The sequence below is a fragment of the Plectropomus leopardus genome, chromosome 23 (genome assembly GCF_026936395.1).
Source record: "Plectropomus leopardus strain MGB_pleo_1.0 chromosome 23, ASM2693639v1, whole genome shotgun sequence".
In the NCBI taxonomy this organism is placed as follows: Eukaryota; Metazoa; Chordata; class Actinopteri; order Perciformes; family Serranidae; genus Plectropomus; species Plectropomus leopardus.
This window is the reverse complement of record NC_142198.1, coordinates 1,573,174-1,588,781: the sequence shown is the minus strand read 5'-3', so window position 1 is coordinate 1,588,781 and position 15,608 is coordinate 1,573,174. Positions and strand designations below refer to the sequence as shown.

General features: G+C 38.5%; 1 protein-coding gene across 1 annotated transcript in view; it reads left to right on the top strand.

Moving 5' to 3' along the window:
- The first annotated feature begins 8,022 nt into the window (after positions 1 to 8,022).
- The window catches only part of LOC121962375 (ankyrin-2), a 107,426-nt gene continuing 99,840 nt past the window's right edge, over positions 8,023 to 15,608 (top strand). Inside the window, exon 1 of the mRNA XM_088073732.1 lies at positions 8,023 to 8,331. Within this exon, the coding sequence (XP_087929858.1) occupies positions 8,191 to 8,331 (141 nt within the window). The 5' untranslated portion in view covers positions 8,023 to 8,190. The remainder of the gene's footprint in view (positions 8,332 to 15,608) is intronic.

The window sequence follows — 15,608 nt, the reverse complement described above, 5'->3', positions numbered from 1 at the left end:
ATGATTTTTATCACCTGACCTGCCCAATCTGCAGATTAACCCCACTGCTCAACTGCAACCCACACATCTCCCCCCAGTATTTCACCTTCCTGCTGGGATATCAGAGGTCAGACTCTGCTGGAGAACAGCAAGTCCTCAGCAGGCCTCCTGGGTCATGTAGGAGGTCACCATGCTAAACTCTGCAAAATATGAACAATGTGTGTGTGTGCGTGTGTGTGTGTGTGTGTGTGTGTGTGTGCGTGTGTGTGTGTGTGCGCGCGCGTGTATCTGATTGCATCGTGTGTGTAGGTCAGGATGAGCTGGAATTTCAGTCAGTGTTTGAGTGAAGCAGCTGGTTGTTCCTCAGCAGGGAGTCCCCAGCACTCATTTCTGATTACACAAACAGGCTTTAGAGGAGCTGCAGGCTACAACTACTGACTAATACTACAACATCTGGCCAAGCAGAGCACCCAGTGCCAGCCAGATACTGAGAACCAGTTCAGCATGCTTTCACTTGCTCTCAATCACTGGTGGGGAAGTGATTATGTTGTCAGTTACCTAGTTTGCATATTGAGATCTGATCACAATAACAAGAATTCTCATTTATACCAGGTGCAAACAGAAAGGCCAAAGATCAGGTGTCATTATCTAGATAATGTATCCAGATGCAGATCATGTTTTATTACCAAATAGAAATGAGGTCTTTGGAAGCTTTGCGCCAGCTCTGAAGCCTATTCAAGGTGGAAGCCTCTGTGCTTAGTTCAGCCTGTCAGCCCGGGCTTCTCTGGGAAAATAGAGACATCCAATGTGTCACTCTCCTGTCACTTTCTACTTTGTATCACTCAGATATGTCAGCCTCAGTAAGGTTTAAAACAGAAGGATCTATTTTCTGCTGGTCACTATTATTGTAGCAAAAGAAAAATCCATGCATAAACCTTTTCTCAAATCTGTGTTTCCATAGCAACCTGGCCTCCAACTTCTGAAATTCATGTTTTCTTTTTTTTCAATACCATAGCGTGATGTTGGTTATGGGTATAGACCTGCTCAGTGTACTTGCAGTAAGTGTTTAACACTGATCATAATCGACATGTGTGGCAGTATGATATGCTTGATTTAGTGTGATAAATATCAAATCCCAGATTTGCATTTGCCTGGATAACTGACTGCTTCCCCCGTTGCATTACATGTCTCTGATACATGGGCTGCACTTGCTTTTATACCTGATGTGTAAAAGTTTCGCTTCAAACTATCATTAGCTTTAACAAATAAGCACGTTAACATTACAAAGGCCTATTGTCTCTAGTTTTACTCCAGTGCCCTCATATACAATTTAGAAAATATTTGAAACAGAAACAAATTAGCCTGGTTTCTTTTTGAAAAACAGGGGAAGAAGGCAATGACCCCCAAATTTGAAAAAAAAAAAAAAAAAATAGAACTAAAGTACAAGAGAATTAACTGAAAATAATTTAAAAAGAAAACCAACAAAAAATAGTTAAGTTAAAATAAATAACTACACATTTATAATATCCGTAACACAATTTTACATATACAGTTATGATAATTAGGAATATAGTTTTTCCTTAGATACCCCCCTTAGGTATATTATCAATTAATTGCAATTGTTTGGAACATTTCTAACCAGGTTGCTGATTGCTGTTTTCCCATGTTTTTGAAAGAAGTTGCACCAATCAACTCAGGATTAACCCTTTGACTCCTGAGCAAGTTGACTTGATTTGCCAAAGGGGAAACAAGGCAATAAGCAATTAAGCCAAATTAGCCAAAAAAGCTGTTGAAAGTACAAGAAAATTATCTTAAAAATGTAAAAAAAAATTAAGGAAATTATTTTAATAATTGTAATAATAATAAGAATAATAATAACAACAACAATTATTATTATTATTATTATTATTATTATTATTATTATTATGTAAAATAATTGTAGATACACAATTATAATAATTATGTTTTTATTTTTATCTTATCTTTTATATATATATATATTATATTATATATAATATTTTTCTAATTATATATTAATATATAATAAAAATATATTATATAATATATTTCTAACTGTTTGCAGAACAGTTCTTGCCAAGTTGTGTATTGCCTTTTCCTCATGTTTTCAAAAGAAATTGAACCAGTTTGTTCTAATGTTTAAAAACTTGTAAAAGTATCTGAAAGTAGCACAAGAAAAGTGATGTTGCTCCAGGTTTCAAAGGGTCAAACGAGTGATTTCTTTTGTTATTTGTAATGAAAATTAAGAGAAAAACTGAAACAGGATGTGTTAAACCTTTTGTTAGCATTAACCGTGACCATCCAACCCCTGAATTTTCAAACAACAACATGTCTCCTCCCTTTCCCCTGCCAGTAAACCCTTTATTACAACTACTGTACACGCATCATCACAATTTTTAAAGTGGCTTTACCCGGTACCCCTCCTCCCTGCCGCAGCCAGGAAGCCATATGGTCCATCACAGATTAAAAGGGTTTGTTGTCTACGCATGCCCCGCCTATTGGATTACCAGCCCACAGAGGGAGCACGGGGGATGGGATGGGAGGGGAAAAAAAGGGAGCAAGATCTGTGTGCACCATAGAGACATTGTTTAAACTTCTGATGAGTTAAATAAATGATACTGTGTAATCTTACAAGGCCAGGTTTAACTGTCGTCTCTTTAAACCACACAAATACTCCCATGGCCTTGTTTGTCGGCCACACTTATTAGATGAGCATTTTGGCAGCTGACGAGCTGTTTAGAGAGGAGATGCAAAGAGACACTAAGTCAATTACAGCCAGGAGAAGGTTAATGAAACTAAAAAGGCCAGTCAGGTGAAGAAGCAGTGCAAGCCATGCCTAATTGTGTTTATGTTATGGAGCTAAACTGACCTGAAGTGGTATATGGGAGAATTTGCCGAATCATGACTGAATGCATTTAGCATGAATATATATGCGCTTCCTGCAAATTAATACTCTATCAAATCATTGTGTTTAGAATTGTTCCTTAAAATGCTATTTTTCTTAATGCACAACTGATCTTGCCTGATGTCAGACAGAATTATCAACTTGTTTGCATCCTTAGTCTGACATTGTGTCCACTCAAACTGATTTCCATTGGAGGGGGATTCAATCACAAAACATAGTTAGTATAGTTAAGATAGTTTGGACACAACAAAGAAAAATGTTTCAGCTTTTTCTATATACCAGGGGTATATATACACTGACTGTATATATATAACAGTCCATATTTCTAATACACCATTTGTAGAATGACATGCGACCTTGTTAAACCAAACTGAAAGTCACAGACTTGTGTGTGCACTTCTGTGCATGTATATGATACTGCTATGAAACATGACAACCTGCCTACACCCCACCACTGTTCAGCAGGCCTATTTTCATAAGAGAAGCAGGTCGTTCTTCTCACCTTACATCTGCAGCAGAGAACCAGACCCCAACATCGTTAGTTAAAGGTCATGTACAGCAGGCTGTGTGACCTGACAGGCCTAGGTCATGTGTTTGCCACATCTGAATCTCCTGTGATTGGTTACTTGGGTTGCTCATAACCACCACAAAGAACAGTTAAAATATTCTGAGGATGCACAGTATGTCTGCTCATTCAATTAATGCTTTTTTTTTTTTTTTTTACCATTATTCCATTTTGTTACATTTTATCTAATTTGGTGAAGTCACACAGAATTATTCACCATGTTATGCAATCATACAATATCATGGGTGCCATTTGGAATTATCCACGAATTCCTTTAAAAAATACTTAATGACAGAAAATTTTCATTTAATGTAACATGACTGCATTGTAAATATTAAGGATAATTATAACTTGATTAGATAGAAATTGTCAAGCTCAGAGGTCTCTTACTGTAAAATCTTTCATCAAACAAGCCTTGCTCTGCTATAATATTCTTAATAATAATCAACTTCCCATTATTTTAAAAGTTGGTTCTGAAGACTTTTCACCACCTTAAAACCAAAATTTAGTGAAGACTTTTTATTTTTTGTGACTTTAGCTACGCAGTTTGATGTATTCTAAGGCTATTCAAACTGCTCACAGCTTAAATTCATTAAAGTATTTGTGAGCATGTTTCAGATACCCATTATTTTCAATATGATGTTCCACAGGGTTCTATACTTGTGTCATGCCATTTTTATTATACATACTTCTACCTTTGGGTATAGTAGCCTTTTTTCCAAACCTGAATCCATAAGTTAATGTCCTTACTAAATACATGTCTGCTTTTAAAATCCTTATCATATTATTTTAGTTTCATCTGTAGGCAACATTTAACAAAACAAATAAATGACTTAAAAATGAAATATATGCTTTAAAATATTCTATTTTTTTGGCTCCCTGAATGTTTTTGTTTTTTTTTTGCCTACATAAAGAAAGTAGACAAAATGTTTGATTGGATATGTATTAGACTCTTAGCTAAATAAAGTATTTTGACAACTTGGAACTGGATCCAAAATGGCACCAGTTCTCAGAAACCAACTATACCCATATTTGTGCTCAGCCAAATGTTACAACACAGGATAGATTTCATAACTATGCAGATGATATACAATTATTGATTTGAACACCCCCAGTGACCACCAGCACCCCCCACTTAATTGTAAAAAGACTGTATGACAACTTTTTGGGTTAAAAATGAAGATTAAGCCAAAATTTTAGTTCTTGATCTTCTTTGAGTAAGTTTTGGGTGCTATTATATCCAGTGTCAGCTCATATCTTTCTCTAGATGATGCAAACAAATTGATCATTCTTGCCTTGTTTTTCTCATCTCTTTACTATTGCATTGCTCTTTAATGGCAATGCCAAAGAACTCCATAAATTAAAAGTTTATAATGGATGAATAGAAATCCAGCCAACTCTGCAGATATAATTAGAAGTTTTGAAAACCATCAAAACATATCTAATTTAAAAAAGTTGGATATGTTAAAATGATTTTCAGGTCTCCTCTTAGAAGAAACAGTCCCAAATGTGATGATCACATTCTTGCTTACCCAGTTTATATTCATTCATTCATAGAAAACTCCAAAGCTATTTTCTCATGTGGCTTCTGTGACTCTTAACAAAGGGGAGTCTTTCTTTCTTGTCCAATGTATTCATTGAATGAGAATGGTTTGGGTGGTATTTCCAACAGTGAGAGTATTGTGTGAGTCATGACCTACAAGAGTGCAGAGAGAATGGGGACATTTACCTCGCTGATGTCATCAGACAAGGACATGTAGAGAGAGCAGGGACCTGACGGCTGAAGCTTCTTTTATTAAACAGCATACCATTAATTCTGTGGTGTAATCAATTGCCATGAAAAGGTCTGTGTGCCTGTCATTTGCATTCAGCTCGACTGAATCAATACAGCTCTGCTTTGGGCTACAGTCTGACACACATCCGCATTAGCAAATCACCATGCCTGCTTCCATTAAACAGTCCAAACATGAGTTCTAGTGAACATAGAGTTAAATAAAGCCTGGTATGCTGCAAGTGTTGTCGACAAATCACCAGTAAGGGTCAACCAGACCACCAGAACATATGACCAAATGGACTTAAATGCCATAGCTAAGTCTTTAATGTTGTCTTACATTATTTTCTTGCTTTAAGAAAAAGCGACTCTTACTTTTTCCAAACAGTTCCTCTTGGAGTTAGAGTTGCACTTTAGCAGTTGTTTACCATACATGCAGTAAAAAACCTGGCTTAGTTTCAGTCTGAGTTAAGGCATTTAGGAAAAGGTCACATGGAGGCAGGTTACACTAGTTGTATATGACCTTAAAGGAGCCTCTCACTTACAAAGCTGCCAGCAGGGAAATACACAGTGACTTTGTTTGCATGCACAAAATATTCAGACCTTTCAGTCATTTGCCCTTATTCTAAAAAAGACAACATTCAGACTAATCTCTTAACATGACTAATAAAAAGTAATCCACAAACAAACAAAAAATGTCCCCCAAAAAGCGCAGAATTTTTTTTTTTAAAAAGTGTAATTTTTTTCTGTAACATTTTCCCCTGTTTTTTTCCCTTTTTTAAAACTAATTTTCAGGTCATTCTCTTTAAGGGACCTTTCTAGTTGGTCATTTCCATGTTTCTGAAAGGAATCAAGCCAATTTGCTCAGGTTTCAAAGGGTAAAATATCTTGCAAAAGATGTCCAAACACAGCACAATAAAATTGATGTCAAACCAGGGTTTACAGGGTTAATGTTCCACTGTGTGTACCCTGATTAACCTGCTCCAGTGTGTCATTTATCTCTTCAAAACATGAAAAGTGGAGTGTCTGTCATGAAATTCTCAGCTTTTCCACTGATGGCAGACTTGTTGGACCATATCAACACAACCTCCCTCTTTTATTCCTTCAGAGGTCAACATTGCTGAATTTGTGCATAGCTGGTTTGTGTGCAACACATAGAGCTGACAGTAAACGGGCAAGAAGTTGTGTGTCGCAAACTGCAGTAAAAATGCCCAAATAAGTCACATGCTTCACATGCGTTGTATACATGTCTAGATAATGCTTCTTAACACTGAATAATGTCAGCATGTGAATAACCTGTGAATACAGCCTCTCCCTTTCATTCCTTCACCTTCATAAAAGGATGATGTTGCAATATGTATTCATATCCATAAACCTGATAATATCCAAGTCTTCTCAACACATTCTCATCCCAAGTCGTCACATTATGTCGCTTTGCATTGGACTTCCACGTCTACATATTACACTCTTGGTATCCTCCTGTGTCTGCTATCTGTGTTCTGGGATGCTGCTACTGTGATTCACACCAGCTGCACGTGGTTATGTTTAGACAACGCAAGCACATGGCAACCAACGCCAGGATGTAAACAGAAGTACATGACTGAGACGGATGGTTATGATTACAGGAGGGAGGCACATGGTCCTGCGCCAGCTAGCGCGTAATAACATGACAACTGGTTTTATGCGGCTGCATTCCAAGCTGACGCCATCCTGCTGCGTTTTATGTAGACGCGAAAGCCATCATGATCCATCATGATCTTATGTCAAAAGCAATGTCAAGGGGGCAGTATTTGACAACTTTAGAATGAGAACAGGCAGGTCTTTCAAGATGTTTAAAAATAGTTAACCCCAACCCAAAACCCAGATAACCCGAACCCAGAACTGTGGGTTTCTCTTTGGACATGTATCTCTACTCATTAACTTCTGGCTAGCTGGTTTGTGTACCACGCACAGAGCTGACACCAAACAGACAAGAGGCCATCTGTCATCATTTGCAATAAAAAAAGAAAAAACAATTAAGACTTGTATTCTGTGATATATACATGTTCAAATTATGCGCCTAATACCTGGTTATCAGCATATCCCACATATCCTAATTGGAAAATGCTTCATTTGAAAAAAAAAAGGCCTAGTTGGGAATATCAAAACAGAATATGATGTTTACATGACCTGTACGGTAGTGGAATATTATTGTGCATGTGCACATAGACAGTGACAGTATTATTTACTGGTGCATGTGCTGGGATTAGACTGATATTCTCTTTAGTACTGTTTTCATCTAAGTCAGTAATAGACATTGCATGCCAAAAATGAGGCAAAACATCAACATGAATGCAAGTGGCCCAATCATCTGTCCTCTAATGTCAAATCTGCAGCATCTGGATAGTAGCCAGTTATGATGTAACACACTGTTGTTCACACTTGGCAACATTAATGCACCTCTGGTTGTCAGACCAGTGCAGAGTTTTGGCTTTGGATTGTAAAGTGTTTGATTTGACTGCACATTGTCACAAATTATTGCCACATATCGGAGTCATATTAGTCTAAGCTGAGTGTGTGTGTGATGCCCCCTCCCAGCCCCTCCTGTTTAAGCAGGAGGGGATGGGAGTGGGAGGGGGCTTTCTCTACATGCATATCTTGGCTGGTGGGTGTAAAAATAGCTGGGCAAGGGGGGTGTTGGTCAATGGTCAGAGAGTTGGAATTGGCAACGAGTAAGAGCTAGCTCTGTGCTGGAAGCAGTAGTGGTGCAGCAGGGACTGGAGCGCTGCTGAGGCCAAAGGGGAAGTTAGGTTTTGCTGGGACTGAGGGGGTGCCCCCCCCACCGGATGGTAGCCTTTGGGGTTTTTAGGGGGAGGGGAGGTGGACCAGGGACAGGCAGTGGATTATCAGAGTGATTAAATGCACTCACTTAGATTCCTTTACATTCTGATGGGATAGAGAAAAACTTGCACCATGGGCAATACAGCTATGTGTAAGGTGTGCGGCTCGGACAAGGGCCTGAGGACCGCCGGGAGCCAGTCAAACCTGGACCAGAATGCTTTTCCAGACTACTACTGTCAGGAGCATTTTCCTTTGCAGCCTCCACTGATGCTGGTAAGAGCCCGTACTGACAGGTGCAGCAGAGAACTGGGACGCCCCTGAAGTGCTCTTTTAGGAGATTTTTACTGATAAGAAGGTTGTGGGTAACTTCTATAAGCAATAACTTTGAAGCAGTTAGAAGTCAGTGTTAGCTCCTGCTTTTAAGTCTTGAGTTATTTTTATTTTGGTCACAGTGTGGATGACAGGACTGTTCTTTGTGTCTGTCACTGACAAGCTCCTGATCCACTTTTCTGTTTTCACTGAAAGATGTGTGAACTACTTCTGTTCTGACTTCAGAATCAGTACTGACTGATACCCTGCAGATGTATTAGCAGGTATAGTTAAGCTTTTCAGGTGTTGAGGAGTTAGTGTGTGCATTCATGTGCTAGTCTTTGTAGGATGGGGTGGGAAGTTGTCACCTCTCCTCACCCTTTAAAGGCCAGTGTGACATTTTTGCTCCTAAAGTATCTCTGCACAGCAGCATGTGGACTCTTGTGGCTAATTTGAAAAGCAATGTAATGACTTTAGCAGCATGCCACCCATGCTGTGCTCCTGCTTGGAATATAAGACAAAAATATTGGTGATTTACTCTGCTGCTGAGTCTTAATGTGTGGCTTGTCTAGAGCAAATGTTAAAACTATACATCAGAGGCAGATAGTGTTTTGTTTCTAGATAAGGTTTCTTGAACTAAGTAGTACATTTAACCTGCCCTAATGGCTTAGGACTCTTTTTCATATTTCTGAACTGCAAGCTGCATATGAAGTTGTTTCTAAGTTGTCTGCTTTATATACACCTTGTCCAACAGTCCAGGGTCTTTGTTGGCCTATTTTGGGCTTCATAATGCGCTACACATTTTCAAAAGGAGTCAGGTCTAGACTTCAGGCAGGTCAGTCTATCATAGATGCTGACTTTGAACTTTGAGCTGTGAACAATGTGGATGGTCCTTTTTAAACAACAATCTGAAATGCGGACTCATAAGACCACAGTGCACTTTTCCACCTTGTATCAGTACATCTCAGAAAAGCTTGGGTCCAGAGAAGTCGGTGTTTTTTCTGGATGTTGTTGCAAGTTGTAATTACTGATGCATTCAAGTGCTGAGGGGAAACTAAATTGCACTTCAAACTTGCCTGATGAACAATACTTTTAAATTGCACACAACTTATTAACATGCTCCTTTTGTTGGCTCCTGTTGCTTTGTTATACGTTGAGTTTACTTTTCCAAAAGCAAAGCTTGTCAAAGCTTTTTGGCATCTTTTGGATGTAAGACCTTTAAACAACCACCAAAATATTTTAGCAGTGACAGAGTCCTTACATGCTTATTTCCCAAATCCTTATAGCATTCTGTTTTATATCAACATGCTTTACCATTTTATACTAACAGGCAATGATACCTGTTTTGTCAGATGTGATTCAAACTGCAGCTTTGCAAAACTGCTGCCAATTAAATTTCAAAGTTGACCTAAATTTTTTTTTCCCGCCATGTAATACTTATTTCTTGTTCAACAGTTTTTTGGAGCAGTTTTAGCACCATCTAAAATTCATTGCAGTATTCATGTCACTGTGAGCCGCTTCCCTACATCTTTTGTGCATTGTATTGTGAAAGAATAGTGCAACCACTCAAAAACATATAGAATATTATATTTATCATATTTAGTCTGCATCTCAGTTTTTGGTTTGAGTAGACTTGTTTTTGTGACTTTTCCAGTGTGAGCACACACACACTAAAAACTGAGACTCAGAATCAGTTTGTATCTGAGGATGCACTCTGGACATGGTAAGAGAGAAAAGCAAAACATTTCAAACTTCTATTTTAGCCGCATTACGTTTTGAATAGACAATCCTGACAAAAGAGGGCACTTCAGCCTTCACTAAAGGTCATATTACTATATGATGAGAAAAGTGTTGCTTGTGTAGTGACAAACTCATTATCACCAGCTCTGCACTTTCTCTGAGCATTACCAGATTTGTAGCTCTTTCAGCTCATGTTTTGGTTTACAGCTCACAGCTTCACCAGGCAGGTTACCACTGGCCTGCTTATTGCGCAAATTGAAATTGCAAATATAAAACACACCTAATGGAAGCGTGTCAATTTCTAAAAAAAACTGACATGCTTTTCTGGGTCACAAGACACTATGACTATGTGCTCGTTGGTAAGAACTGCCTCCCTCGGGCATGATGCAGTCAACATGATGAAATCCTGGACTATCAACTCCCAGAAATCCCTCATACGTGGCCACTCCCATGTATAAGGAGCTCACCTTTCCATTATGGCTCCATAACACGCCTACGTGGCCTTGGATTGGAAATAATGACGGCTAGTGTGGTGGCTGTAATAGAAATAAAGCTGCTAATGTTTTGAACATCCATCATTATAGTTACTGAAATGTTATCACCAGAGGAGAAATCGCAGAACATCACTCAGTGGAAACGCAGATATCTCACAAATGTGTTTATCTACATTTTGAAAATACTGCTTAAGTTTTGCTCAAATCTGTAATAGAAACCCACCTAGTGTTTAAGTACTGTTTTCCTGCTCTATCAACATTGTTTGTAGACAGCACAACAAACTGGTGAACTGACCAGTTCTCGTCCTCAGGTTGTCAAATACTGTGTGCAGTGTGTTTAGGCTTTGCATCACACTGATGTGCTTAAAGAGTCCTCTGTTTATCCATATCACACGCTGAAGTCCAGTATACACAGTGCGATATTGATTTGACCCAGATGGACGATAAGCATTGTGGCTCTAAAACAGTGGTCCTACGTCGCACAGTGAGAGAGGGTTAAGGATGGCTGTTGCCACGGTGGTGTGACCAAAGACAGCCTGGGATTAAATTCTGACGGTGAAATTCGGGGTGAACATCTCACTGTGTCACTACTCTTAGGACCTACTTGTTTGTTTACATTTTTTCTCTTACCACCACAGCGGCGTAGATGGATGGCACACACTGATAGTCCTTGCATATTGAAGTCGGTCGACATCACCTGCAATTCAGTGGGTGATGTCATCACACAGTCTGCATACGTCAAACTTAATTTCGTAACCAAGTTTATTAGATCCATGTCACTCAGTGGAGCTGCACTAAACTTCTAAGATTGATAAAATCTCAGTCTACGGGAGGCTTTAGGGGAAAGAACTAAAGGAAGAATAAATGTTGGACTTGTTTGCAGCATGTGGACACAGAAATGACTTGCTCAGTAACTCCTGGATGTGTTACACATGCACTGCTACATATACAGCCCCTTCCAGTTACATACAGACTTGATACAAACTCAAAGTCTTCAGTTTTGCACTAATCTGGTACAATCTAATGGCCATGGCACACATCCTCCACACCACCCTATCTTTTAACTCAGAGACTGGCACAGGAGGGTCCAGCCTGCTGTGGTTGGCTGTGTGTGTGGAAGGAGGAGGAGGAGGCTGCAGTGACTCCTGGCGATGCAGGTTTCAGCTGAGGTTCTGTTACCTGACAGGATGAGAGGAGAAACACAAAGAGGAGAGGAAGTGAACATGCACAACAGTGTGACAAACAGAGATGAGCTTCATGACAACAGTGAGACTGTCTCTCTGACTCAGTCTTTATGGACATATTGATCCTCTGCCATTCATTTTCATACTCTCCTCAACACAACACCACAAATATAGGAAAGATTTTTTTTTTTTTTACTCTAAACAGATAAAAACCTCAGAGATATAACATAGAATAATATGCTTGGATTTCAGTTATCAGAAATAAGAGCTAACAGTCCAGTAAGCATTAAATGAGCCCCCACATATTATTATTATTATTATTATTATTATTATGGTATTGCTATGCTATTTAAAAACAGGTATAGGTTTAGAGTCTGGTATCACTCATTTTGGTGGGATTAATCTTATAAAGACTAAGGACTTAGGCAACAGATAGACAGGAACAATCCTGCTAAAAACGGAAAAGTCTTTCCTTTGAGTTTAAAAATAAAAAATCCACATTCTTATCATTACATTGTGAAAATGATCCTCATGTACACAGATCCGTAAAAACAACCAAAAACGCTGTAGTATGCATGCCAGGCTAGTAAAGAGCTGCTATGCTCATGTGGCCAAAAAGCAAATACAACAAAAAATTCAGCAGGATTTAATGAAAGACTAGAAACAGGCAGTAGTTACACTGAAACAGCACAGCAGGTTGTTTTGCTGTGTTTATCTGTCATGCTCGGCTTTCCAAGCGTGACGAACACGATCTGGTAACATGAAGATTCTCAGGGTCGATGGATGAGACAACAGAGCGTTGGGCCGATGCTGCCAGATAAGACAGACTAAAAGTAGACTAATAAGAGTTGCCCTTTTGTAACTTAATTTCATACTGCATACTTGCATAATATATACATACATAATATATATTTTGGCTGCATCATGTTGTGTAGCTCATGTGTAGCCCACTCACCTCCTGTTTTTAGACAGGGTCTATTTTGGAGAGATCTACTTCTTGACCCCTGACCCCTAACCCCTCACACTGATATACTGTAGGCATATGCATCTTTAAAGTCATATCATATGTAGGCTAAGTGTTAAATGACGTATGATGTAATGTGACGTTAGAATGGCCATTTCGACCCTGATCATGTAATACTTATGTTTGTATATACATTATACTTTACATATCTGTGAGAAGCATTTGAAGTATTCCCATCATGTTCTCTGTCAGTGTAGTGTGCGAGGAGACTTTATAATGAATATAATATGAGTAGATTCTCTACATAATATAGGCCATTTTACATAATATACTGATAGGCATAGATAGTTTACAGTTTTTCCAAATATGATACAACTGTGTCGGACAGAAACAAACAGCACTCCATAATCTGTGGACAGGCTATGACTATAAGTTCTTCCCCCCTCTTTAATAGTCGGGCCTAATACCCTGAACATTAGCGACTACACTTTATATCCTTTTCTTTATTTTTTTGAAAGAAAAAAAGGCTGACTGACTGACTGTCTAACTGACTAATAGATAAATAAATACATGCATACATACAATTTAAAAAATTAAAAAATGAAAAAAGCAAAAAAGCACTCCATGGATGATCCACCATCCTATCTATCTATCTGTCTCTCTCTCTCTCTCTCTCTCTCTCTCTCTCTCTATATATATATATATATATATATATATGCAACAAACAACAGCTGCTGCTGTCCGCTGAGGCTCTGTACTGCTGGTTGCAGATCAGCTGACATTGATCATAATGGTAATGAACAGAATGGAAACAGGTGGATGTGTTTGTTTGTGACCCACTCCAGTTCCAGTGAAGCCATCTTGAGGATAATGAATTAGAACAGGTGATGCATGACTGCTCTGTGCTTTGTGATTATATAATTAATATTTCTGTGGGGTGAAAGCCTCACACCCCCACACCCCACACAGAGTATAAAGCGTTGTATTTGGCTGTGCGGCTTTTTGTGGTTGTAATGATGATTGGTTGCTCTGATTGAAGTGCTGTTGTTAGCTCAAAACATTTACTTTATGGACTAATGTGTGCAGAGCAGCCCAATGGAGCTCATATTAATATCCGAACCACACACACAGAGCCAGCACCAGCGGGAGGAGAGCTGTTACTAGTAAACAGACATACTGTTATTCTGTCCTGACAGATAGCAATAGAATGTGCTTCCTCCATCAAATAAACCAGGCCACAGTTGCTACTTCAATCTATTCTCGCTCTGTTCTTACAGGTCCATGCAAACACATTAGCATTCACTAGCACATACACTTGGTATGATAACCTTTTGTTCTGACAAGTCGGCCATGAGAATGACAAGCTAACATTAGCATCAAGTGAATATAACACAAATGTTAAATGTAAGCAAATATTTGCCTACTACATCGCTATTAACATAAGTCCAATATTTACCCTTTGAAATTTGAGAAAAAACATGATTTCTTTCAAAAATTGGATGGAGGCAAAGTGTCTCTGAGTACCTTAAAATAGAATAAATCAATAAAAAAAAATTATAAACTAAAAGTATTATTCTTATTATTAAGAAATGAAACAATAGTACAACAAAAAAAGGAAAGCAAGAAAAACTTAAAACAAAAAGGGAAATTATTTGAAAAAAGTGCTTAAGAATAATAATAACTCTAAAATAATTTGTAATATATAATATTATATTTATTATTATTACAATTATTTTAGCCATCTAGATATTTTTTCCTACATTTTGAAAAACAAAACAGTTTTTCTCAACAAAAAAAAATCATTTAAAAAAATTGAATTACTTTTTTTTTCAAAATCTACCAATTTCTTGAAATTTGCTGGACATATTTTGCCAAGATGCTCATTGCTCATTGCACAAAAAAAAGTTGATCCAGGTTTTAAAGGGTTAACACTGGTCTTTTCAGTCTGCTTACTGCTGAAACCGATATCTGACCGATAGCCTTCACTAACAGCTCTTGTCTACTCTAAACTTTGATGTTTACATACAAAACAATTTTTAAACTTGTCTGCGGTTTGATCTTGTAGGGTTCATAAGCAAAATATCAGCTTTAGAGCATGTTACCTAAAAACATTCCCTTTTTATGACAAAAAGAAAAAAAAAAATAACGCAAGGTTTCGAGATTGACTCACTCTTGGAGCCAGCCTAAAGTGCACATTGCAAGAACTGCAGTTTTTGACATTTACACATGGGCTTCATTTTTCAGTCCTGAGGTCACCACTTGGTTAAACCGTGTGTGTGTGTGTGTGTGTGTGTTTACGTGCATGCATGCGTGTGCGTGCGTGTCTGTGTGTGTGATCCTACATGTCTCACATGTCAGTATTACACTGATGCCGCAGAGTAGTGCTGTGCTGATAGATGGATCTGAAGGAAGCAGTGCCCTTCATCCTTTCTCTGCTTACTTTGCTAGCTCTGCTGAAAAGACAGAGCCTTGTTGTCGTGGTTACCTCCAGAGTAGGGCAGTGCTTGGCTCCATGGTAACTGGGAGGGGCAAGGATGCTCCCAGAACTGGGCACCGATCTCTCAAAATCACAGTGTGTGTATGGGTGTGTGTGTGTGTGTGTGTGTGTGTGTGTGTATGGGTGGGGGGGTTGGTTTGCATTATTGATAAAGCTCTTTGCGCTTCACTGATGAAGACAGTGACTATGTAAATGAATGTTTGATGTAATGTGACGGACGCATTAAGTCATGAAGTGATGTTTCTAGACATTAGCTGAAACCTAAGCAGGAGCACAATGTTACAGAGCGGACACATGTGATACGAGTACATTTAAAAGACAATTATGATGCAGTCAGTGTGATGAGGGTATTTTTCTTTCTT